This window comes from Ixodes scapularis, unplaced genomic scaffold (assembly GCF_016920785.2).
Source record: "Ixodes scapularis isolate PalLabHiFi unplaced genomic scaffold, ASM1692078v2 PGA_scaffold6__148_contigs__length_123643588, whole genome shotgun sequence".
NCBI lineage: Eukaryota > Metazoa > Arthropoda > Arachnida > Ixodida > Ixodidae > Ixodes > Ixodes scapularis.
The window spans coordinates 121,530,927-121,558,082 of NW_024609881.1; the positions used below are offsets into that span (position 1 = coordinate 121,530,927).

The window sequence follows — 27,156 nt, forward strand, 5'->3', positions numbered from 1 at the left end:
GTTTGGGATATTCTGTACTGAAAGTAGCTGCAAACTAAGGCCCATTAGGTGATGTTTAATTGAAATATTGAATTATCAGTTGTCCCGCTTCTAAGGTGGAACAACTAACAACTACATATAAAGCAATGCACTCATTCCCAAGACGTGTAACGCAGCACAATATTAACAGTTTATTACAACATGTATGAGAATAGACGTGCCATATATTACACTTTTTTTAAAAAGTACAAAACGTGGACAATGCACAGCATTGAGTGTATCAGAAATTCAAAATTGTTGCTCCCTGTGGCCAACCTACCTCGTTTTCCCTCCCTCCCGTACTTCCTATACATCAAAGTTGGATCATTTCCTAATCTCGTTTTTAGCTAGTGCCGCCTCCATGTGCACTTGACTCGGAAGACCCTCTGGAACAATCTGCGGATTGGCGGCACTCTTGGACAGGTCGGCCACGACGTCCGCTTTTCTTTGGTCCACGACCGCTTGTGGAGCGACCGCTCCGTCCGCAGCTTCGGATTGGCCTTTCGGCTGCAATTTGGCTGCGCCTTCCCCAACGGCGGCGGCGGCGGGAATCAGGGGAACGGAGATCGGCGGTGCGTCTCTCTTGACGTCCATTGACATCTTCTCCGCCAGCGGTCTGTCGTCTGCTACGGCCGCCTGAGGCAATCCGTCCTGGGGCGACTTTTGCGCCGCCTGCAATGGCTGAATGGGAATGCTGGGCTTCTGCAACTTTTGCTGAAGTTTCTCCGCAACCTTGGGTATTTCCACCGCGGGACCAGCAAGTGGCACCTTCTTTGCAACTGGTTCTTCAATGTCCCCCCCGATTCTTAGGGAGATTAACATTCGAGAGGATAACTTTATCTGCGACTGGCTCCTGTGGCTTAAATACGTTGTATGGTTGCCGAGCTGAGTCAATGCCTCGTGGCTTGATTTCCTCAACGACGGGACGCACATCCTTCTGCTGGGCAGGTAAGGCTTGCTGTTGTTTTAACTGTTCGACATTCTGCTGGATAAGACGTGGGGCATTTTGCTGCGGCGGCTGTTTCACTAAGGGCTGAACCGGAGGCCGAACGTCCTGTCTCACCGGTTCCCGAACAGCATTCTGCTGAACCGGACGCTCCTGTCTCACTGGCTGTTGATTAGCATTTTGCTGAACCGGGGCCAGGACAGCCTGTGGTCCTAAACTGTCCTTCTGGACATGCTGCTGAAGATTCGAACCTTGCGCACTCGCTTCTGTCTGCTTCAAAGGCACTTCAGGCCTTTGAACGTCCGCCAAATCTGGCTTGGGAGCAGTCTTGTTGGCCTTCTCGGAGTCCGAGTCCTTGTGTTTTGCGATTTCTTGCTTGAGTTCACGTTGCAGGTCTTCTAGGATCTTCTTCTGGGCCTTCTGCTCTTCAGCGATCTTCTCCAGGAGCTGCTCTTGCTTCTTGGCTTCTGGCTCTTTTGGTGGCTGCGCATCGACTACGGTTTTCTTGCGCTTGGTGTCTTCTATCTCGCGGTCTTCCTTCCTCAGAGCCTCGGGGTCCAAGCCGCGGTCCTCTTTGACGACGGGCTCCTTGATGACGGGAGGTGTCACAGCTTTCTGCACCCGATTTAAATGGCGGAAAAAAGAAAATTAGGGCTGTGCGACTATTCAAATAGCAGTTTCAAATATTACGCTTTTTGAAGTGTTAGTTGCCCTGTTGATTGCGCTTCTCACCAAGCACCGGTGCATTGCAGAAAAGAAACACCCGCAAAGCTCGCACCTGCAGGTGTTGCTTCTCTGCAGTGCACCGGTGCTTGATAAGAAGTGCACTCAACGGGATAACTGGTAAGAAGTGCACTCAACGGGATAACTTGCTGCAATTAACACTTCGAAAAGCACAAATACTGCAGCCGCGTGCTCGGGAGGAAGTGCACTTCCAAAGCGTGATGGTGCATGCACGTGTCTCGTGTATTTAAAGAGAAGCAAAAACTCTGCAGATGTTGATATCCACATAGCAATAAAATTTTCAAAATTAAACTGGCTACATTATACACAACTACATGTTAGGCAGAGATGCCCTGACAACCTGCGTTAACCATTCGTGATTGAAGAAAATATATTTGCATACAGCAAGAATATCTATAGATCCCCTCGATTAGGCCTAACTTGGTTAATTTTACGTGAAATACGTCATTTACTTGCTATCCCAATGTGAACATTGGACTTTCTTAGATCTCCGTTAATAAATATAGTTATTTATAATAATTGGCTTAGATAATGGACAAGAGAGCTTGGAAACAACCTTTACGGAGTTCAGCTGGATTGCCGTTTGAGAATGGTGAAGCAGTGAAGGTTCAGAAAAACTACTCAATATTTGATTAGAAAATATTCGGACAAAACCACAATTTGCTTTGAATTCAAAGTCTGCTATTGGCGCATGACTAAAGGAAATACAACTATCGTTATCATCGTGTTGCAACAGAGGTAACCAGTAAATATGCAACTTCTTTAAAAAAGCAAGGATTTTCAGCTTTTCTTTTATGTTTCCTAGAATTCACAATTAGTAACGTTACTCTTGTTCATTAGAATTCCCCGACAATTCCCTTACACTTTCCCATGGGTCCAAGAAAATTGGTTAATTCGCAGTGACACGATTTGTGCTATGTGCCATAAATGTCCTGACAATTCCATACACTTTTTCACGAATTCCCTACATTTTTTTCTGTTTATCTACCCCCCTCTTTCTAGGTTCCTGAATTTTTGTCACTTCCTCGTTTTTTCCAGGTTCCTTAAACTCCCCCCCCCCCCCCCCCCTAATGATTCCCTACACTCCTCATCAATTCCTCAACGTTCTCTGACAATTTCTTGACTTTCCACATGTTCTCTCAAATTTCCTGTTGACTCCCAACACTCTCTCAGGTTTCCTTAGACTGGCAATTTGACACTTCCCGACACTTCCAGGTCCTCCCTAATTCCAGTTGCCCCGACAGAAGTCTGGCAGTCACGTGAGCATAAACACTCACCACGGCGACATTATTTTGCGGCTCCTGCGGTTCGGGTGGCTCGATCCGCCTCTGCGCTTCTGCGAGAAAATGAGTAGGGCATGTAACGATACATTGACTCAAATGTGGCACTTTTTGTGAACATCCAAGCTACTCCCTAAAATCCCGTAAGAACGGTCACCCAACACAAAAAAATAAATGATAAAAATACGGGGCAAGGGATCTTTAGGGACGAGACATCAAAATTGTATCCAAAAAGCATAAATAAACACAGAAGCACTCCCTCCGAACCATGCGACACGGTAACGGATAGTGAGGGTTGCGTTCACGGTAAATTTGCTTTCCGCTGTGCAACGAACATGCGGAAACCCGCTATGAACACGCTGGTCCAACGTACCGGTACAGCAGACCGCGCGGGTGATACAATTCCCGTAGGACATTGCGTGACGTGCGATGGAAATTGGGGGGTGGGTGACATTTCGGAATTTTTATGTTATAGATATTTAGCCAGAAAAACGGGACAGGCGATCTCCCGGGGAGAGGATTCCTACGGGATTTTATGGCAGTACGATGCAGGCTGAGCAAAGCAGGGCAAGCTCTTCCCACTAAGCTTTCTACACTAACAAAGTGAACCCTAGAGAGGAGGCAAGTTCCTCAACCTGCAACAGACTATAGGTAGCCGTAGCAATAGTAGCACTGCCCAATTGCTTACATTCGAAGGGAAGCTAAGGTGGGTTGGCACATTGAAGGAAGTGGGCGACTGTAGTATCACGGACCTCGAAAGATTTTCTGACATTTAAAGGGGTCATCGAACAATTTCCTGACTTTGAGTTAATCTCTACCACTTCTCGGAAAACCAGTTTTGCGTGCATGCGCTAGAGCAGTGGTTCTCGAATGGGGGTCCGCGAACCCTTTGGGATCCGCAAAGGCATTCTAGGAGTCTGCGAAGCTTTGCCTCATCAGTCAAGCCCGGCAATAAAAGTTGTCTTTTTTTTTTTTTTTTCAAATTGAGAAGAAACGTTGAAATTTTCGGGCATGTTTTCTTGCGTGTATGTCACTGAGAGGAGTCTACTTCACACAAGCCCTTAGCTATATCCATTTATTAAATCATTATCGTAATTAACCTATGCCTTTTCCCTTCCCTCGCCATGAACGGCGTTCTCCATCATCTCCGCCGATCCACGAGAAGTCTGCGAAACATTGATGGTTGAAAACCGCTGCGCTAGGGGAAACAAACTCTTAGCAAGTTCTACGCGCAGTGACATACTAGTCAAACAGTATAGACCGACACGCGGCCCTGACGTCACGCAGCTGCAGTGGCGCTGTCGACGGCACTGCGCGTGCGCAGACGCTTCACTCCTCCCGAGTTCGGTTTGTGCGCACGCGCAGTGCCCACACCTGGTGTGGGCAAACGCGGGCTTGTTTGTAAACAGAGTGTCGGTCTATATGTAGAGCTTCTCGTTGTGCCCCGTCTTTAGCGCCCCCAAAGAGCGTAATGTTATACTGAAAATTCATTCCCCGAGTGCCCACAAACTCCTCTTCGTTTTCCGAATGCTGGCGCTGCCAAGGATTGGACCACTTTTCATGTTTTGAACCGAAGACGTCGGACCGTCGCAGCCAATCGGCATTGCCGTTGTTTGTGGTGAGCGGTCCAACTCGGACAAACGAGAAAACGTGAGCGTAAGCACGAGCTGTCATCCGCCGACTATGAAATCAGTGAAGAGGCTACGATTTCGTCAACTTCTTCAGGATGGTGCCACTGCAGCTCCACCCAGTAAACTTTTGGCGACGAAGCGAGCCTTTTGACTCGCTTCATTAATCTCTTCATTTAAATGAAGAGATTAATAAAACATGGCCTTACGATGGGCAGATAATTGCGCAACTCGCTAATTCGCCGCAACACGAGTATGTCGCGCCTCGCCGCCGCAACTTCCATGGCCACCATACGCAGCTGCAGGTTGGGAACCGGTCCGTTCTTAGCTTCGCAATGACGTGGCGGAATCGCGCCATTCTGGGTCAAGGCAACGCGTTTCCTCTCACTCGTGCCAAGGTTAAGCACAAAAAAGTAACAAGCTGCAAATTCTTTTGCCATTAAAGTTGTTTCATGGCCTTTTTGACGCGCAGATTCGCAAGAAAGCCCATCTTTGAAATAGCGTCAAAACGAAAGCAGATGTCCTCCCCGGTGCAGTGCTTGCCAGACCCAGCGAGTAATCACGCGATTGGTCGAACCCACCGCTCAGTCAACGAATAAATGACTAGGAACCGTCCAAAATAATTATGGACAACAAAAATCTGAATAAAGTAAAGTATTATACGACGAATTCAGTGGTTCCTCACCGGGTGGCACCTTTGGCACTATCGCAGTGACCACGGGTGCCGGCTTCACCTCTGGGGGAGGGGGCTTCTTGACCTTGGGAGTGACCTTGGGGGGGTCTGGGCTGGCAACAGCTGAAAACAGAGACCCAATCACTGTGAACTCTAGGGGACAATGCATGTCCCAGAAAAACTCATAAAAATGAATCTAAGTTACGTAATAACAAAACGATAGTTTTCCGAAAGTGACATTTATGCCAGAAAGTGGAACAGTTTACTCTAAACTAACGAAACTTTCTGGGAATACTCTCTAGGTGTTGGTAGATGTGAATATGGAATTTTTCGAGATCAACCTTTTTTGCAGAAATTCTTTTTTCTGGGTAGTGTCTCCTTTCAACAATAATACACCCATAGACACTAAGCCAAAACCATCAAACACATAATTATACACCAATGCATTGCACGGCTATGCGTAACAAATACCCTCACCCAGGAGCGCACCGATGGAGAGAATTTAGGCGTAGCAGCAACTTGTGGGGATACCTAGACAAACTTTTGAGAGCATAGGGCAGTTTAAAAACACAGTCTAATGACCACTACAGAAGGCCTAATGTAAAACTAGTAAGATCCTCTTCAACAATGTTTCAACGTAATGACTACAGTACGATCAGAAAATGCAAAACAACACAACAGCCCTTTTTTTTCGAGTGCCACAAAACTGGATCGTTTAAAGGAGCGATGCAACAATTTTTGTACTTTGCGCAAATACCGCTTAGAATAGATCCCTGACGTTAATGACCTATGAAACATGTGTTCGTTTTTCGCCTCACGCAATAGAAGTCCCAGAAAAAAATTAAAGAAACACGAGCAGCGTTCACCCCCTCAACTCGCAGCCAGAACAAGCGGCCACGTGATCTGGAGCCGATTATATGCCGCCAATGTTGATCATAGCCACGCGCTGCAGGGTTTGCAAAGCGCAGGACACGCGCTGAGTTCCAGACATTGTTATGGCTCGGCTGTTGTCGTCGTTGCAGCGATTGGACACGGGTCACAACCCGAATGCTTCTCGAGCTAGCGATTATCACGAGCCCAAGTCGAGTGCCCACGCAATGCTCGGGTCCAATCTATGAACCGCATTCAAATATCGTCACTTGGGTGTACTGCGATCCCCGAGTTACGTCGTCAAATTTTGCAAAGGAGAGATTGAATGAAAATGATCGCTTTTGTCCTTGAAATTACCCCGCAACAAAGGAGTTTCTTGGCCAGTGGCGTTGCGTGTGAGTATCCTTGAGTCCCAGGTGTGCCAGTAAGCTTGTGTAGAGAGAAAAAAATTCCAATTGAATATCGTTGCACCGCTCCTTTAAGTTTGGGCCTGTATTTCTCACAAAACATACAATTTTTTTTTTCTCCTTTTAGGACAGCTATTTTTCTATCATACAACTCATTGCCTTGTCACTACAACCTAAAAGTAAACCCCCTGTTCGCTAGAACCAATACATTTTACAATTCTCCGCATTCTCTAGCCATTAAAGATAGGGATTCTCTCTCTGAAGCAATTGTACTTGAAACTAACCAGGATAAATTCAGTATCTTTGCCAGGTACACCACAGAAATGTTTTTCATTAATAAAATTTTTTAATCGGTTACATTTACCATTTATTTAGTGTCTACTCGTGTTCTTTTATTTTGTGCATAATGTGTAGTTCGCTTATAATTAACCAAACTGTTGTTTATCAACTCCCACTGTTTCATCATGTTGACTAGATCCCTCTCGTGTAATGCACTTCGTTCGAAGCACCTTTGAGGAATAATAAACTGAACAGAATATTGTATGGATTCCGTACTGAGTCCAGACGCTGATGAAAAGGGCACTCACGAACGACCAGGGCCGGCTTGGACACGACGATGGCGGCGGGGCTCGGCGGCAGGTACTTGGCCGGGAGGCCCGAGGAGGCTGTGCTCATGTTGTGCAGCGTGGTCACCGTGCAGCCGACCATGATGAAGAGGCCGGCCCACGACAGGGCCTGCACAACACCGCAGCACTCTTTCAACCCTTGAGTCGCATTACACTTTGCCTTAATTTTCCTACTTTTTCAAGGGCCAAGCTTTAGTCGGTTACAAGTCAAGAAGGTAAGAGAAGCTCCGCCCGCAAGCGTGATGCGCCCGTTTCAGATCCCTCCGCAGTTGAAAAAAGAGTTCACTGGAAACGTTCCCTGTTCCGCTTCAATGGATAGGTATTGGCTACAGAGTGATGCCCCAACGTGTCTCCGAGCCCCACCTTTTAAGAATGCGACTTTTGTATTCATCGGAGAGGGAACCAAGCCTCTGAAAGTGGCCTTTGTATCCATCGGAGGAGGAAGCTAATCCCCCAAAGTCGTATTTGTTTCCATCGGAGGGGAAAAACTCTAAGCTCCCTCTCGTGGCTTTCGCAACGCTAATTCAAAGTCAAAAGATAAAGAAATATTTACAGGAAGGCAGGACCTTCCTCCCGCGTTGACTGCGACGTCACGGAAACGATGGGACGCTATTGGATGCGGAGGTGGCGGAGGGATATACGATTCCCTTTGAGGAGCATTTGCCGCTACCTTCTTGACCTGTAGCTTACTACAGTCCTTCCCCAAATTCCTTGCTGTCCTGAAGCTCTGGCCAACCCTCTCCCCAAATCACCTTCTTTCTCAAAAGTTAAGCCGATTTTTCCCAAAATTCCTTAACTTTCTTGAACACCTTTCCCTAAATCTCCTAGTTTCCCTACCTTTTCAAAAGTCGAGTCAGTCCTTCCCAGAATTTTTCTGCTTTCTTGTGCTTTTGCCAGCCATTTCTTTGAACCCAATAATTTCCCAAATTTTTTAAACTAAAATTAGTCCTCCACAAAAGTCTCCACTTTCCCGAGCCCTGGCTAGTCCCTTCCCTGAAATCCTTAATTTCCCTAAAGTAGACCCAGTTCCATCCCAAATTTATCTACTTTCTTGAGGATCTCTTTCCTAAATCTCCTAATTTCCCCACTTTTCTGAAACTCCAACCAGTCCTCCAGCAAAGTCCCTAAACTTCTTTAGCTTCCTTGAGCTCTGGCCAGCTCTTTCCCCGTCACCCGAGTCATCCCTTTCCTATATTTCCCTACTTTCTTAAGCTCAGGCCAGCTCTTTCCCCAAAGTCCCTCAATTTCCCCACCTCTCTGAAACTTGACCCAGACTTCTACCGAAGTCCCTAAATTTTCCTACATTCCTGAAACTCCGTTGAGTCATCCCCTACAGTCTCTAAATTCTGCCGCTTTCCCGCAACTCTGGCCAGTCCGTCCCTAGCCAAACTTCCGGCCTCCCTCGAGATCCCCCGACCTTTCCGAGGAGGTGCTCGTTGGTGCTCTTGGCGATGACCCGGGTGAAGATCATGCCCGGCATGATGATGCAGATGAGGGTGCCTATGGTGGAGCCCGTCAGGCCCAGCACCACCTCGATGTCCGGCACCAGCACCGCCGTGGCCAGCGTCGTGCCCACCAGCAGAACCGTCAGCGCCCGGAACTGGCTGTCCGGGATGTAGTCGTACGCCGGGTCGTGGAACTTGCTGCCCTGAGGGGAAGACCACCGCAAGGACAACCGTGTTCGCTCATACTCTTAGCCGGAACTTGTATGATTAACCGCCAGGATTGCGACATCTGACGGCGTGACATGTAGGCTCCTGCGACGTCGTTTGTTGCCACTTTGGTATCGCTTTTGATGCATGGGCGGAATAGGATGCAAAACACACGGATGGTTGATGCATTCTAACCACCATAATTGCTGTGCAACCGCTCTGAATCCTTCCAAAACGTGTGACTGTCTGGAGAGTGAAACAAGGCGCAAAGTTGCGTAATGGGCCCGTCCTTTTTAATCCCTTTTGCAGAGTACTACTGCAGATCGGAATGATCCAAGCGACAGCGGCATACGATAAGAAGAACGCCTTAGGGTAGACTCGTGTCCTTACACAAACAATAAAAAATATCTAACGTAATGCAAGATACAGCAAAGAAAGAAAAATGAGCAATAAAACGACTCAATGGGCCATAACTAGGATTCAGTGTTTCCGGAGCTTATTTTTTTTACGTCGAATTTGGAGGATGTTTTTCGGAGTTTATTGTTTGCCAAAAATTCACTTTATTTTTATTTGATTCCCAATTCTCCGAAATTCTGAGTTTAAATTTGCAGAGTTTCTTATATTTAAAAGAAAATAATATCTGGGTGTAAATGCGAGCCAGAAAAAAAAAAATTGTCCTTGTATCAATTAATATTTTTTCAGCTGGATTTAGCGTGGGTGCCATTACCATTGGAAATACTAATTTGTCCCGCAACAAAAGTCGCACAGAAGTGTTGCTTCGATAAACGTCGATACCTTCAAATCAATAAACTCCCGGAGGTAGTAGCTGGGAAGCTCATATTCATCCCATCCTATTCCATCAGCCTACCCAGTGGCTGTGCGAGGTGCAGTGATGAAGGATGTAATAGAGAAGCTTCAACTGCCCCCCCTCTTCCTCATTTTAGGCAATCCTATGGTCCATAGTTTTCACTGTTACAAAAATGTAACCTCTCCTTCCTCTAAGAAGCACAAGTAGTATGGCCCAAACTAGAAACCAAAACTGTGGCTTTTGTCATGAACCGAAAGTACAATGACCTGCTGTCCTGAGTAAACCTTACGAGATAAGCAGTAGGATCCCTTTTGTCAATGGTCCGAGATTTGAAAGATAACTGTGATGGAATTTTCACAGAACCATTGTCACTGTGCACTGATCAAACTGAATTGTACTGGGTGATTTAAGGAGCGGCCAGGCTCTTTAAATCGACCGCAAAATTCGGTTTCTTAACCTATCGCGTTCCGATTTTGTACAGCATTGGCCACAGGTGGTGCATTTTTCTACAAAATTTGCAAAGAGCGAGCTTACCTGAGAAAAAAGTAAAAAAAGAAAAAGGCTTAGCTCCTATGGAAAACGCAGCGAAGCCACTGGCGTTCAAACAACACGGCGCCCTATGGTTTGGAGTAAAGCCTTTTTCTTTTTTTACTTTTTCCTCACGTAAGCTCGCTCTTTGCAAATTTTATAGAAAAATGCACCACCTGTGGCCAATGCTGTACAAAATCGGAACGCGATAAGTTAAGAAACCGAATTTTGAGGTCGATTTAAAAAGCCTGGCCACTCCTTGAATCACCCTGTAGAATATCGTCTTTTTTTTTTTTACCGGCGAGTGTTTTTCAAAGTTTTTCGGATTAATCAGAAAACAGGGAACCCTAGCCATAACAAACACCAATATGTCAAAAGACGAACAGAAGCTGCAGATAAAACAGGTGCCAACCAGCAACTTACGTTTTAATGCAAAGATAAAAAAAGACAAACTAAATAAATATGTTTCAACTTGCATTCAAACTTGTTTTAAAGCAAAAAAAAAAAAAAAAGAAGGGAGAAAACAAGTGACAGCTACTATGCTTGTAGAGCACACACCACAAGCTCTAGCCTCGATATAAATCATCATCGAGCACAAAAATAAACAAGTACAGTTCTAACAAAAATCTTGTCAAACATCTGCAGCAGCTTTTCATGCAGATGTTCCGTTGTAGCCTCGAACTTTGATGACAAAAGGGTAAGTAATAAGGCCTAAATGCTAAACAGCTTCAAAGAACTGACGCTCCGTCCACCATCACCCCATCACCGACACAAGACTGACTCGATCAGCAAGGCCCGAGCTCAAAGCCTCGCCAGCATTCGTGACGGCACACTTCCGAACATCGACATTTCAGGCATGCAAAGAAACACGGCGGATGGACGTTTGCACGTAACTCTGCACAACAAACGTTAGATGCAAAGGAACACCCGAAAACAAAAAGTCGCAAGCTCGACGTCACGTTCCCCAACACAAGCAATGGCCCGCAGACAGCAACCACTCACGCCGAATGACCCATGGACGCGGTCTCAACGACCTTTGTGAACTTGCCTGCTCGGCCACCGTGGAGGCGTCGGAATCGAGTTCGGGGTCATTGGTTGACCGGACGGCCATCCCCGTATTACTGTCTACCTGCGCACGGCACGGGTCGTCAACATCTACATCCGGTTTTATCCGACGAATTCCCGCGGCGTTACTGTTTCTCGCACGAAAAAGTGCTTTTTGCCAGTCATCCGAGTGCCGTGACCATGCGTCATGCAACTAGAGGTGTGGCACACTAGTGACATTTTATGGCAGTTCGTCATGCAGCGTTACAGCGACAATGGGGGATTTGCGAAACTGCCTGCCGTTTCATTTTAGTGAGTGTGGGTGTTCAAAGGGCCACAAAAATTGTCCCTCTAACGAAGCGCACACGGCCAACTTCTTTTTGTGGCCCTCCGTAGTATTGTACGCTTCCGACTGCATGGCTAAATATCCGTGCGTGCTAATAGATGTGCGCCATGGGACGTGTGCACTTATGCAGTAGCAGAAAGTTTGGAAGCGCACAACATGATGCCAGCATTTCATTATAGTGGCGGTACATTGTGCTATGCGAGCGACATAATGGTACTGCATGCCATTCGAGACAACGTTGCAACTGCTGAAGCAACAGATGTACGTCACTCGCACGCTGCGGGCACCTGCAATACCATGCCAGAAATATATCTGGACCCCACAGTTTGCATCTTGGGATCGCTTACGATTGAGTGCCTTAAAACCTCTTGGGTTTTAATGGGGAGCCATCTATTGGGGATCTGTACAACATGCACCTGGCATTCACATTTATATTTTTTTTTTGTCATTTTACATAGAAAGTACTTACATTTGATTTCGCAAGTGTCACAAAACTTTCACTCTATGAAATGCAGTTTCAGAATCACCTAATAGAAGGCACCATGTGCAAGTGGGTTCTCTCGTAAGAGATCGCAAGAACTCGGTCCTAATCAAATGCAACTGTCTGAACGGGACTTTGGAGTTGTGACTGTCTGTTCAGGAGAGAAGAATGATACCCAAGGAGTAAAGAAAAGTGAGCTCGTAAACACAGAACTCGACACCAGTTGAAAGCCACACGAATGCGAAGCACTGGTTGCGAGTGCCGGTCCGCTTGGGTAAGAGACGAGTCGTTCCCTCACCCTCTTGAAGAGCAGAGAGTGGAGGCTGGTGCGGCAGGGGAAGAGGCAGAGGGGAAAGCTGACCACCAGGGTGGCCACAAAGCCCAGCTTGACCGCCTCCGAGGCCAACGAGGTGCCCACCCGCACCAGGATGTTTCCCGGGATGGGGCCCCCGCCGCAGAAGGCCACGTACCCAAAGAACCCCATCTGGGCCCCGGGAACACACGACCGGATTGAAAGAAAAAAGCAAAGAGACGTTTTAAAATTATGCAAGATCACGCTGACAAAGACCAGGAAGCATAGAATGTGTCCTGCACAAACCACACACTTTTGTTTTTCCCGTTCTCTCTTCCCAAATCCATTCCCTCACTTTCCTACAGTGCCCCTCTTTTCCTTCTTCCTCCCCATCTCACACCCACCCTCCCATTCTTTTTTGCTCAATAATGTTAAGACGGAAGCTGAAAAGATGCAGAGGTCACGTGACGTGGAGTCGTGCGACATCAATTTCTCCTCCAAATTTGGCGGGGAAACTGAATTGTGTAGTGTCAGAGTGAAAACGGCATCTTTCCAACAAGGCGCAGAAGCAATGTTAAAGGCAGGAAGCATTGTCAAAGGTCACCTTGTCAGCGACTCCAAAGAGTTTCTATACGTTTCGCTTATCCTAGAAAGAAAAATCGAGTCTATACTTGGTTTCAGCTTAGATGCAGCTGGCCCAATGAGCTAATAGGACCAATGAAGCAGTGCGAAAAGTACAAGTCACTGGGCATTTTTTGTTTATAATTGGTTCAGCCATCATAGAACACATACAAAAACATGGCCAACACCATGATGGTGCGCTTTTGACGCAGTCTCATTGATCCTGTGGGCTCGTAGTGTTGGCTGTGTCTGGACTTAAGGTGAAGCGAAGTAGAGGCGTGACATCCCTAAATGAAACGCCTCAGTGCTATGTGAAAAGTGAGAACTATGCGAGACGCTGACTAGAGGACTGCTATGGGGCAATATATGGCCTTTTCCTGCCAAACATGGTGGACGGTGGCCACGAGACACCAACCCCATCACGCGACATTGTGATGCGGCATTGTAGAGTGACGTGATCGTCATACGCGCATTTTATTTCCATAAAAACTCGTCGCAATGCTCTAGACCAAGGGTGGCCAGACAGACGTATTCAAGGAGCCATAAAAAAGGAACCGTTTTAAGTGAAGAGCCGCACAAGAAATGGGGTGTAGCACTTTCTTGAAAGATGCTTCTTCTCGGTTGGCGGCCACGGCGAATTCACTCATAAAGTGGCTGTTTGGCAAGTTCCTTTATCGTGAATCCCCGTTCGTAAAACAAGGACCTTGTCCGATGTGCGTGTGATGCACAAAGCTGACAAAAAGCAACGCCGAGAAAATATGGGAGAGGAGGAGGAGGCAAGAGCGCGCAAGGACGTCAGACCTCCGAGTTCTGGTTCGAATGATTAGTGGGAAGACCATGTCTCGACCGTACCTGTCGAATGCGCTCGAATGCAAGAGCCACACGCCGAACGTCGGCGTTTCGTGTTTTAACGCGTTCGACGAGTGAAGTGGCGACAAAAGCCGCTAGCTTTAGGTCTACCCACGAATCCTCCCAATTAGGGCTCGGCGTTCTGACATACTCGCGCACTCTCGTTTCCTCGTCTCCCTCAGTTTCCCGGCACATACTATGTCTTTCCTTTTGATATTTGTTTTAATTTTTTCGGGGGGGGGGGGTGTAGGTTGGCCAGGGAGCTGTGAAACACATATGTAATGGCCTCCAAAGAGCCGCATGAGGCTCGCGAGCCACAGTTTGGCCATTCCTGCTCTAGACTCAAAAACTGGCCCGCAAAAAATAAACATTCCGCATTAAAAAACACACATATCGTTGAATAACAAAGACAATTGAGCTGGTTGGTTCATTCTTAAAAGCACAAACAGTGCAATGACATGGACAAAGTAAAAGAAAAAACCTGAAAAAAAAGAGAACTTTTCTGACACCCACACCGAGTATAAATAGCACCCACTGTATAGGGTATTTATACTAGATGCAATGTTTAGTGCGACACACTCAATGTCGGCATCGATAAAGCTTAGTTGTAAGTCAACACCGTTGTTTGTCAGCCTTCTTTCCGTGTCATTGCACTGTTCTCAAAGTATGTACAGTATCATATTCCCATCAGCATCTCATAAACAAAACGTGCAGTGAAACATCTTTCCCAGTGTGCAAGGGAAGGAAGATGTTGAGACGTACCATGATGTAGACGATGGAGCACATCTGGACTGCCCCGTTGACGACCCTGTTCATGCGCATCAGCGACGGCTCGTTGAGCGTGTCGAAAATCTCAAACAACTGCCTGCATCCGAGAAGAAAAAAAAACTCTTTGAAGCGTCTTTTGCTTGTATTTGTTTTCTTCAATCAGAAACTGAAGTGCCTCGTTTAACGACACTGACTCCCTCTGTTTACAAACAGAGAAGCTCCTACCGACATGAGAGAGATATACGGGGTGCATAAAAGCTAAACCAATGCAATCTGTGCAGGTGAAATATATGGCCAGGGGGACATAGTAATAGAGCGGGCTTATCGTCACAATAATTTGGGTAATTAACTAAAATTTGTTCATCAACATTTCAATTATTGAAGATAAACACATGGCCCCAATCAGAAACTTGCTGAGCGTCATTGAGAACTACTAAATCACTAAATTTGAAAAAGAGTTTGAGCACGCGGAAAGTGCGTAGGAGCGCTAAGGTTACCACTCGTGCAAAGAGGCGCAAGGCCGGAGTACGAAAACATGACTGCACAAATTTTTTGCCTCTTTATCGAATCAAAGACTTTCTCAAAATTAATTTAGCGATTTTCAACGACTCTTAGAATTAGAACCATATGTTTATATTCAATATGTAAAAAAGTTATTAAACAAATTTTAGTGAATTAATTATTGTGACGACTAGCCCATTATATTATGTCCTCCTGGTCATGTAACTCACCTGCACATGCTGCATTAGTGTAGCTTTTGCGGCTTTTTTTACAACAAACATGTAAAGTCTAAAAGAAACACCCTGTATATAAACCAAAGGCAAATAGGCAACTTAGGTGCGAAGTAACATGTACGCTAACGTGTCCCTTATCAAAACGCTTCTGTCGCCTACCCAACTTGATCGGCCAACCTTATTTTCTGATAGACGACCAAAACGACTAAAGAAAATCTAGGGAAAATATTTTCATTGGTGGGCGTCTCACTAGACTTATTTAAAGGAGGAAAACATACAGTCGACTCTCATTAATTCGAACTCTCTTAATTCATATTGTTTCTTCGTGCCAGTGTATCTAAAGAGTATTGTAGTGCCTTAACGACGAGTCCAGTTTTTTTTTTGGTGCCTCTACAGTGAGACAAATATTTATTACGAATTTAGAAATGATCTCTCGAACATGACTTGACACATTTTCCAATGGATGGATGGATGCTAGTCTGCATCTCTTTATAATGGGCAGTAGCTTGCGCCACCTAGCCTAGAAACTCAAAACCAAAAGTATGATTCGTCCCCTCGCCCTTCTAGGCCAATTTGCTCCCCCTTTTTCAATTTAGTAACTCTCACCTGGCGGTGTGGGATATCACCAGGATGACTTCCGGGGGATTGGGTAAAGAAACTAAAAACATCACCCTACCCCCTCCCCCCGGTGAAGAAATTGGCAATTTTCCTCCGATTAAACCTCGTTGGCGTTACCCCAGCACCGGACCGACCAAAGGACAGGGTTGAGACCTTGGGCTGGAGCCACAAAAGGGGGAGTCCCAATTTTCTTCTGTTCCACCTGTCCCCCAGCTATGCTAGTTAGTCCTACGTCATTCTATTCTCCCTAGATAATTTCCACCAGTCTTCCAGCCTACTCTTTGTTATTAAAGGGCATTTATCATGCATTCTTCCCTTCCCGTCTGCGAACCCCAGTGTTCCGGCCAAATCTGTCGCCCCCTCCGGGAGGGCGGGAACAGGCCCTCTGCACCTCAATACCACACAGTCTGTTGTCTCGTCTTCCACCTGGCATACGCCGCAAAGGATTAACTGCAATGCTCGTGTGCAATTAAAGGGGCCCTCCGGAGCTTTCTGCGATCGTCTGTTTATGTTGTTATATTGCGTAGTAGGTGCAACTTAATATGTATACAAAGTTTTAGATTACAAAACCGTTTACTAAGCAGATGGCAGAAGAAATATATCGGGACTATTTTCTCTTGGAAGACAATCCCCCATTCCCTGCCCATCGCTAAAACTTGAAAAATGGAAATGCTGCATCTCGCGGTGAATGCAAACGTTATTATTGCCACACTTTTTGAGCGTGATGTAAATTAGAGTTTGAGAAAAACGTAAACTGATTGTGGTGCGGGAAACATAGTCCGCAATTATTGCTCCAAAACCAGCGAACTATGTTTTCTCCCCGCAAGCTTGTTGCTAGGGGGCGATGCGTCGGCGCGTCTGCTTCCCGGGGCGTCTGCAGGCGTGCGTTTGCGGGACACGTGTTCCTTCTTCCCGTGGATCCCGACTCCAAAGCCAGCTTTGCGATCCTTCCACGTCAACGAGTCTCACTTTTCCTTGTCATCTGTGGGATGCGATTGCGTATTGCAGTAGCAGCGCGACTGTGCGGTGCAACAAACGACGACTGCCGAGCACAAAGTCCGGGCTCCTCGATGACGGTCTGCGCGTGTTCGAGAGATTCCTCCGCGGGTTGGCGGTCGGCCGCGTTGGTGACGCGCAGCGACGCCGGAATCCTTCGCTTGCTATTGGCTGACCCGTAAAGAGATGCCCCTCCCGTTTTCCGGGGTCATCTCAGAAAGGGGGGTGTGCCGGGGACTTTGATAGCAATTTTAGTAGGGAAATCCGCCGCGCATGACCATACTTTTATGATTTTTAGGATCCTTAGGGCCTGTAGATTGAGTTACCGCCATAAATAGACCATCGCAGAACGCTCCGGAGGGCCCCTTTAATCCTTTATGTTCTATGTTTCTTAGACATGCAAAAAAGCTACGATTACTTTTTGTTACACAAATGTTTTTTGTCTTTTTTTAAGTGTGTATATTTAATAGTAGGTATGAATGTGCCAGATGTTTTTGTTTCCTTCTGCGCGTTTGTATTTTTTCTTCAATTTCACATACTTGCTGCAAAGCACAGAGGATAGAGGCCTCAGTAAGGCAGAAAGGCCTTTTATTTCTACCTCCCTACCGGACTTTTTGGCCCACGAAAATCGAAATAAACTTCAATTCAATTCAACTCCTGCGAAGAATGGAAGGCAACCAAAAGACACCGCAACAAAGACAATCACCATAGGGGACAAACCGCAGCACGGAAGAACGTTGAAACTGCGGCAGCGAACAAAAGGAGTTCGTGCGAGAGCTGGCAGGACTCACGGTTGGCAGGACAGGGCCATGGCGAAAATGGGCAGGACCGAGAGGAGGTTCTCGTGGCGCCAGAGGACCACCTTGTCCCACCACGTCATCGACCAGAGCACGGGAAACGCCTCGCCAAAGATCTGCATCCGAACCACGGGCGAGTCGAATTCCTTTCTCTTGGAAGGGTCTACGCACACACATCTCCGTACGATGCAGTTTGGTCACTTGAAGACAGTATTTGTTCAATCGATCGAGTCTTAGTGGCACAAAGGTCATCAACAATATAGTAAGAAAGGAAATTGATTACATACGTAACAAATGGCTACGCTACTTATTGACTGGCGTTAAATACGAGGCGAGTACAGCTCCGCAATGTAAACATACTTGAGGCAGGACAAAATTAGAAAAAAAAAGGTCAGTGTTTCTATGTTCAATTCAAGTAACTGCTTTTTTTGCATTGTTCTCCGCCCTGCCGTATTAAATGATGATGACGTCGATGATGTGGCTTAATATACGAGTGATACGCAGTAAAGATGTCGACGTCAGTCCAGGGGCAAATAGAAAACAAACATTTCACAATTACTGCATTGCCAAAAACTAAGGAAGGGCATAAAAAGCCATAAAAATATTTGCTGCGCAAAGAAAGAAAACACTTCATTAGAGCTTGTGAGAGCAGCTGAAATGATCCTGCAGCTATAGTCACTGATAGGTGAAGAGTTGAGGAGAAGCTCCTGCAACTTCTTTCCACTTTAGAAGAGCAAACGCTAGAGAGGAAGCGACCTCCTCTTCAGTGTTCGCTCTGTTGAAGTGGAAAGAGGTGGCAGGAGCTTCTCCTCAACTCTCAACTTATTACCGACTATAGTAACAAAAGGTGTTCCTAAGGCTGTGAGAGGTCCCCAAAAACAATATAAAAAGCTAAAAATAATATGGTTTAAAAATTGAGAAAACAATAAGAAAAGTTCAAGCAGGTTCAAAGAAGTTCCTCGAGAATATATAAAAATAGAATGAAAGAAAAATAAAATCGAAACTCTGCAAAGCAGGAACAGGAAACCAAAAAGGTACACAAAAAAAAGAAAACGAAGGCAATATAAAAACAATTGCAAGGAACGTATTAACTATCGGAGACAACAAAAATAAAAGCTTCCCCGAGAAAACCCCCAAAAGAACCTCAACTCTCCTCTAAAAAGGCCACAAATCTTAGCAACCCTCAAAAGTATGAATGAAATGGCACCACCTGTGAAGAACAAAAAGGAAGAGGTAGATAATTTCGTTCACTCTCTCCACTCCAAATGGACCGGGACGCGGGCTGATGAGGATACGTTGGAAGGGTTAACAAAGCAGAAAAGGCGCTGGACGTGTCACCTCTCGTCTCGTTTATTCAGCCTTACCAAATGTCCTGGTCTCTTCGCAACGTCGTCCCTTGGTTACCGGCGACCGCCTTAGATTTTTTTCATCCCAAGTCCCGAACTGGCACCCCCTAGCTCAGCCACTTAGAAGACAAAGCCCTTCTCCCCCAAACATCATCACCGGTGGATCCATGCAGCGCCACCTAGCTTGCGTCGGCATCACCGCCAACGCGTCGTGCAGCGTCTCGCGACGGGGCGACGCTGAGACAGACACGTCTGCCGCTCTGCGGCTTTCGTCGAGCTTCGACACGTCTCGGGGCGGGTCAGGGATTTATCGACGGCGACACTGTGCGGGGGCCTCGTCTTCCAGGAGGTGTCGATTCGGCCGGCCAAAGATCTCTAAGTGGTCCGCCTTCCGGAAGGGGCGGTTACCTTGAGGACTAGCAGTGCGTAGAAGACGAGGGACATGGCGCTGAAGCTGGTGAGGCTGTCCAGGTTCCTCAGCAGCCCCAGGGGCAGCCCCACGCAGGTGCCCAGCAGCAACAGCAACGTCGTGCGCACTCGGGGGGACGCCTGGGCGGAGAATCGGGGCAAGGGGGTGACAATGTGTCCCCACGGGGGACGGAAGGGTCAACCTTTTCTCGCTTCCCCAGGGTGCCGTCTTTACCCGACCCTGGGGAGTGGGGACGACTCTCTCGCGTCCCCAACCCGGCCCATACCCCGATGGGAATGTCCCTTTTGTCCCCGACTCTGGAGAGTGGGAGCAGGAGGGACGGTTCTCCTCGGAACCAAACCGAAGAGAGTGACAGAAGCCCTCTTTTATCCCCAACAATAATGCCGTCTATCCCCCAACCCTCTCCTGACCCCAACCGTGCCTGTCTCCAACAAGCACGTCATTTCTCCCTCACAAAAATCTACTTAAAGATGGGGAGCTCTCTGCTGGTCTTTGCAAAAGCAAATAAGTGAATGCTCAGACTACACTTACTTTGCGCTCTAACAGCAAAGGAGCGCCGGTGCTGTGATCTCACCCTCACGTCTCCTATTGAGCGAACTCTTTCCCCGTAGCTGTTCCACTCCGCTTTCCGCTTCCTCCCGTTGGACGGAAAACGGCGGCCATAGGTGTGCCCCACCCACCTCCACTAGGAAGAAGTCGGAGGCGAGGGGAGGGGCCAGGTCGCCCACGACCACGAAGAAGGCCACGCAGCTGCCCAGCAGAAAGCCCAGGATTCTGCAAAGCAGAGAATCAAAGATAAAGACTCGAGGGAAAGCACGAAATTTGGCGCTTACACATGCACTACTACAGTATTAGAAAAGATGATTTGAACTACTCAGTAGTGGGACTTCCCGTAGATTCTGTTGAACAATGGCCGTCTGAAGCAGTCTCCTAATATGCCGGCAGAGCTGGCACTGCCAGTGCAGTGTTACAATAATTCTGCCCGTTGACGAGACATTCTAGAAGTAATGCCGAAAATTTGCACCTCCATGCTCTCAAAATGCAGTTGAACTTTTGGGGGGTTTTTTGGCGGAAATTATGACCGATTTGGTGGATGTATCACAACGAGTAGTGTGAGCAGAAGCACCGTCTTTGTTTCATACATGGGTGAGATTTTAAAAGCGCTTCGTACGTACAACGTGCTGGAAATGTGTTATTCATAAAAAAAATATATCGTCACAGTCTATAATGTTCTGCAAGCTGCTTGTGTCACCATCAAAACTGCAATGGGGGCGGCGTAACCGGGGTGAAAAAGTGGCACCTCCTGACCACTTCCCTTGGGGTGACATCTCGCAAACAAATGCCATACAGCAATACTACAATGAGGTGTTATTAAAAGATAATTTAAAAAATATATACCTATATCAACCTGCAACGCAGCTCTAGGAGATAGGCGCAAACCGGAATGACTGAGCCAGCCCCTAGTCATTGGGCGGACGTCGAGGTACCACTTTTGAGGATGCAGTCAACGTACCAAGTTGGAGACGCCTTTCAGGCACCCTAGCACTACTAGTTGCATAGTGGCAATTCTAAAGACAGTCAGCTGCAAATAAAAGAGGGAGAGTGACTCACCCAATCTCCACGACCAGCTTGCCAGTCGGTCCGTACGTATGAAAGGCTGCACAGAGCAAGGCAGGTAGAAGCTTGACAGTGGAAAAGGATGGGTCCACATAGATACCTTCCGTAAAACATCTTTGTCTGTTGGATGTTTGCAGTCACTTACCAACCGCAAACGTCCAGCGTTCCCACTTGAACAGTTAGCAGATACCACCGTGGTAGAGACAAAGCGAGCTAGTTTTGCGTCTACCCAGTAATTGGTGCAGTGGCAGAGTGTCAAGCTAACAATTCGGGGGATGTGGGTTCGATTCCCATTGGGGCGCGTTTCGAATCGAGTTTTGTTTTTCTTAATTTACTGCTCTTATTACAGATTGTTCCCAGAGTATGAGTTACACGTTCCTTGGGGAACCCCAACCCTTGAACAGAGTCCGAGTTTCAAGAAAATTGAGAGTGTCGACGGAGCTTAACGATGGAGCTCACCTAGAAGTTCATAGTTTCTACGGCGTGCTGTGACCGCGGCCTTGAGTAGGAGGTGGCACGTGAGCCTGGTGAGGACTCCGCTGATCAGCAGCAGCAGTGTGCTGAGGACTATGCCACACTGAAACGAAGAAAAAGCAGCGACAGTTTGAGAATGCTGTGACAACGTTAAGACTCGTTTCAAACTGTACAACACCGACAACCAAGGATTGTGTATCGATGTTTATTATTGCAACATCAGTATCAGTTCGATGTTATGTCCCACAGTGTCCAGTGTGTGTCCATTCAGTCCAAAAGCTCCGAATGATGTCCCGGAAGCTCGCGTTGGTAGCGCGAGCACTTCATCGCTTCGTCACGTGGCTATCTTGTATAGCGCAATACGATACAGATTGGATGCAGATGTTCCCAGAAGGGAGGAATCAGCGTACCAAATGCGGAATCCAAGGGGGAATCAGGACATTTCCCCCACCCCCTATAAATTTGCCATTGCCAATAAAAATAGTTATTTTCTATTCGATGTACAGCGTGTCAACCCCAAACATTTACAAAATTTTTTTTCCGCAGAAAAAAAAAAAAAATAATGCATCGCTAATGCATAGTCTTTGTCTAAATGTAATGCAATCTGAACCAGAGGCCAAAGTTTCAGCAATTGGCTCCATTCAACCCCACATATTTGAGAGCCCCGTCGGCTGCTATTTTCCCATTGAAAAGTTCTAAGGATTGCTTAGAACTTTTGAATTATAAAACGGTTAGTTCTGAAACTTTGGCACCTGGTTCATACTGCTAGCACTACATTTTGGGCGTTGATTGAGCGTTCGGTGATGCACGGTTTATTTTTGCGGCGAAAGAAACCCTGTAAACTTTTGGGGACATGGTGTAGTATCATTTTCAAGCTGCAAGTTCGCTGTCAGTCTGTGCAGTGCTACACTACAGTTTGTGTTTTCTTGTGTAACCAGTCGGGGCATGAAAAAAAACAAAAAAAAACACAATATTAAAAAAAACAAATACCGTAAAATACCGAGCAAGCACCCACTCAAAATTTGAATACAATCGCAAAACAATTGGGGTTGGGCGCTAGTGAGGTTATCAATTTTACATATAAATGTACTGTGCATATTTTTTCAGGTGTTTCCAGTTTTATGGGTGGGCGCTTAGTGAGGAACGGGCGCATGCACGGTATTCTACGATATATATATATAGGTATATTTGTTTTTTTTGCGACTCTTTTCTAATGCTCTATTCCTATACGTTGACGATAAAAGTTGTCACACAGCTGTTTTAAAAGGAAGGATTGGGAGCAGATAGTTGCATTTCTGTCAAAAATGATAATACTTCACTGTCTTCCTAAACGATTGTCTCGTCTATTTCTAAAAGCTTTTTGCGCAAGAAAAGACTCTGCCAGGGAGTGCTCCATTAGATTGCCAACTGTGATTGGTACCCCAGCGTTCAGCGCAGATCTTGAGAGAAAATATTTCGGCAGTACTTACGTCATACCCGACAAAGTCATCACACGTGGAATATGCTCTTTCGTGGCCAAATCCCGGTGCCATCGTTTGCGTGCCGAGACAACTACCTGTGGTGTCGTTAGTTTTGATTTCTTTATCTTGTCTGTAAACCTCGTGAATGTATGTGGCACTGTTGTTCCCATGTATATAATTGTGTCGTCTGATAAAGTTTGATTATCTTTCGTTGGGTCATGGCTGGTTGACTCTCTTCTTCTTGGTCTGAAGGCCGAAACACCACATTGGCGACGAGGATGGGATCAAACATCTGAAGTACACACTACTTTTAACAATAATGCCATTGGCCGTTGCTTTGATCACGTGATCGGGTACGCTAGACAGTGAGGGGGAGACGCTGCTGACAAGAAAGCCCCGCTATGGCGGTGGCACTATACGGCGATGTCTCATTAATATGGACCCCTCCGTTCCCCCAAGAAAGCCTCTTAATGCAACATGTCCACAAGGATGAGACAAAAATGTGTGAATTTACCATCTCCCGAAAACGTTGTCTACATGGCGCGGTATCCATATTAACGAGACATCACCGTATACTGTTCATCGTGACGCTTTTTCATCTCGCTTTTGCATCTTACGTTATCACAGAGTAGCCCTGATTAAAAAAACATATTGTACGTCAAGTTCTAATTGTCAGCGACAGTAGCCCTTTAGATACGGTTTCAAACTTAACTTTAGCCCTTAAACACCCACCCCCCCTCCTCCTCCTCCCTCCCTCCCTCCCTCCCTCCCTCCCTCCCTCCCTCCCTCCCTCCCTCCCTCCCTCCCTCCCTCCCTCCCTCCCCCCCCCCCCCAAAAAAAAATGAATTGCAAAAATGTGCGCAATATTTACGTTGCACGACACACATCTCGGGTTTAAAAGGGCAATTCCTAAACACGCTTACATTTTGAGACGTTGGCCCCCAAAATAATTGCGCTAAAATGCTTTTCTCGGGGAGTGTTTGGTTTGGCAGATACGTGTCCTATCCGGGCAATTGAGACAGATGCTTCTTGAGAGTCCTGGCGGAAGACAATACCCGAGACGATACGATACCCTCAAGGTCGTGCAAAAAATGGAAGGGAAAAGGTGGCACTTGCTTTTGCGAAGCAGTACGGCATTGCCAGGATGCTGACACCGATGATGCTGTTCCCCAGGTTGATGGTGTTCTTGAGCGACGACGACGACGGCATCTCGGCGGCCGTCCGAGAAGCTGCCGTAATCCTTCGGCCTTCCCGTGCCTGGTCGATCCTGACATGGGACAATCGCGCCCAGGGCGCTCCGGGTGACGAAAAATCCGAGCGCATTTACGCCATCGCGTAATGGCGACGGCAGCTCTGCACTCGCGTAAATAGCCATTGTTGCGGCGTCGACGTCGTTTCCGTGCATCCTCCCAAGCACGATTCTGAGGATTTTTGCGTCACTTTCGCCTCTGATCTCGTACCGAAAGTTGCATTCTCCGGACCCGCTACAAACTTTTTCAGGGCAAACCATACGGCGTGCAAGTTTGTCTGCTCTAATGGTTGCGCGCATGCGCCGGCGTAACAGAATGTAGGCTACAGCCACTGTCAAAGGAGAATGGATGGCGTCTGGAACGCCAGGCCTCCAGGACGCGCTTGCTCGTTGCTTTTTGACATCATGATGCCAGCGCATTGTCTTGGCACCGGGAGTTTTAGTGAAGGACGACAACAGAATTTCCTGGGGAGGACCCTTACGCCCGGCTAGCTTGCCGCCGACACTACATTTAACATTAGACCAGCATTCCTAATACGTTGAACGGTGGGCGCAGCCGCAGAAGACCGAGTTAACCGAGGGCTGTGCTCGTGGCGCCATCTCCTGAAAGACGCAGCAAGAGATGGCAGTGCTCGGTAGAAAGCAGGCGACGCCGCCGTACACTTGCTGCGTCTATTGGGAGACAGTGCCACAAGCACAACCCTCGAATAGAGAGCTCTCTGCCCTTGGACCCTCAGTCAACTTGGTTGTTTGCGTCGGCATCCGCCATTGAACGTGTCAAGAGTGCTGGCATAATTCTTTACCATGAAGGAATCTACTTCCTTGAAATTCCACTATGAATGGATGGATGAATGTTAGCGGCTATACCGTTTGTAACGGGCTGAAGCTTGTGCCACCTAGCCCAAGTCTAAAAAGACCCACCCATCTAAGCCACTTTTCTTCCCCTATCACCAGGCAGTGTGGGATATCACCAGGATGACCTTCGGGGGATCAGACGAAAAATCTAAAAACATCACCCCCCGTCTCTTCCCCCCGCCGAGAAGTCATCGATTTTCCTCTGGTCGAACCTTGTCGGCGTTACCCCAGCACCGGACCCACTGGGAGACAGGGTTGAGACTTTGGGCCGGAGCCACGCGGGAGGGAGTCCCAATTTTCCTCTGTCCCGCCTGTCCCCAGCTGTGCTAGTTAGTTGCGCATTATTCAATTTTCCCTAGATAATCTCACCAATCTTCTAACCGTCTCTTTGCGACTAATCATTTTCTCTTCCATCGTCGCCAGGCCCCCGGCCAAATCTCTTACCACTTCAGGGAGGGCAGGGCGAAGCCCCATGCACTTCAGAACCAAGTGCTCTACTGTCTCACTATGGCAGGCAGCACATAATGTGCCCGTCTCCTCAAATTGAGCCCTTTACGTCCCCGTCCTGAAAAATCCCCTTCTCGCCTCAAACACTCAAGAATTTCCCAGTGAATTGTCCAACACATTTTCCTTTCTTATGTCCTCTTTTTGTGGCCTGTACATTTTTACAGCTGATTTTTCCTGCATTCTTACCTCCCACATTTCTATTTCCGCCTCTTTCAGTCCCTTTCCACTGAAGTATGCTTAGCCCCATCACTAGTGTGTAGGTATTTAAATGGAAGCTTTCAAGTTCGGTTTGTCCATTTTGTGTTTAAACTTTTCATGTACAAAGTACTTGAATATTTTCCGAGCCCACCGCATCCCACGGCAAAATTTAACACGTCACCTTAATAATTAATAATAAATAAATAAATCAAGCACGTAACAAGCCAAGATTCTGCCACTACGTTTTGCCCCCACACCAGTCGCACTCCCGGCGAACACATTTTCCGATCACAGCTTACAGCCCAAGTTGTTTTTGTGCCGAAAGATCATAGAACGTAAATAACCACAGTCTTTAAACTTGGTGAGGTCCGCTACCGAGTTACTCCTCACTAACGCAATGTATCACTATTCTAATCACGACGCTGCGCACCACGCTCAAAGGTCGGCTGCGGTGAACTATTAGTACGAATCTTTACGGCCATTTGACACTGGACAAGGATACTTTGCTGACGTGCGCTTGAAGAGCATATAGGGGAAACTCACCCAAATTAAATACTAGGATAGCGAAAGTCGCCTGTTCAATTGTGTGTAGTCCTCCATGACTAGTGCCGCGTATTCACCACGTGGCAGACCATCAATCGCACAAAACAATAGCCTGACACAACACAAAGAATGCAACCACTCCAAGTCGCGGTTTTTCCGGCTGATGTCCGCTGTACACGACGCAGAAAGCACGTCTGTTTACGAAAGAAGTTCGGCACTTGGACGAGTAGCGGCGCCAGCGACTGTAATGCGCCAGCTATCAGCATCATTAGAAAACCGTTGCTAATCTAATGCTAAGGGCCGTTGTTATGGCATTTGAGCTTGACGTGGTTACAAATTGTTCGATGAAAAAGTAAATAATATTGTGTAAGCACTGTGTCTTCTCAACATATAATCACGAGGGCTTTTTCTGTCGTCTCGGTACCATAAAGCGCTGATAGAAGCTCACAACCGGTTTTGCCTAGCTAGCAGACGACACGATGCCCGTGCACAGCTTTGATCGAGGCTTGAAGTGCGCGAGCGCGCAAACACCTACCTGTCCGTGGAGTAGTGAAGCGAGCGACGGTGAAATGGAGTATCAACACCGAAGTGCAGGCCAGCGTACGTTTCAAGTTCCGACGGCACAGAAGTTGCTTGTTATTATCCAGTTCCTTCGCTTTAATAAAAGCTATAATATCAGCAGGATATTTTTCTTTAACTGGTGCGACGTCCGTACTAGAGCGAAAATGATTGCACCATTACAATGCACGTC

General features: G+C 47.0%; 1 protein-coding gene across 1 annotated transcript; it reads right to left on the reverse strand.

Moving 5' to 3' along the window:
- Nucleotides 1-147: 147 nt before the first annotated feature.
- Nucleotides 148-26,591, reverse strand: LOC115327491 (putative sodium-coupled neutral amino acid transporter 10). Its single transcript, XM_040221552.1, is given in 16 exon segments — nucleotides 148-816; nucleotides 818-1,579; nucleotides 2,986-3,044; nucleotides 5,302-5,412; nucleotides 7,154-7,301; nucleotides 8,610-8,840; nucleotides 11,229-11,309; nucleotides 12,350-12,535; nucleotides 14,576-14,678; nucleotides 17,721-17,842; nucleotides 19,481-19,621; nucleotides 20,183-20,276; nucleotides 21,114-21,159; nucleotides 21,579-21,696; nucleotides 24,170-24,320; nucleotides 26,406-26,591. Coding segments are annotated over 15 exon segments (2,769 nt in total). The 5' UTR covers nucleotides 24,263-24,320; nucleotides 26,406-26,591; the 3' UTR covers nucleotides 148-342.
- Nucleotides 26,592-27,156: the final 565 nt, after the last annotated feature.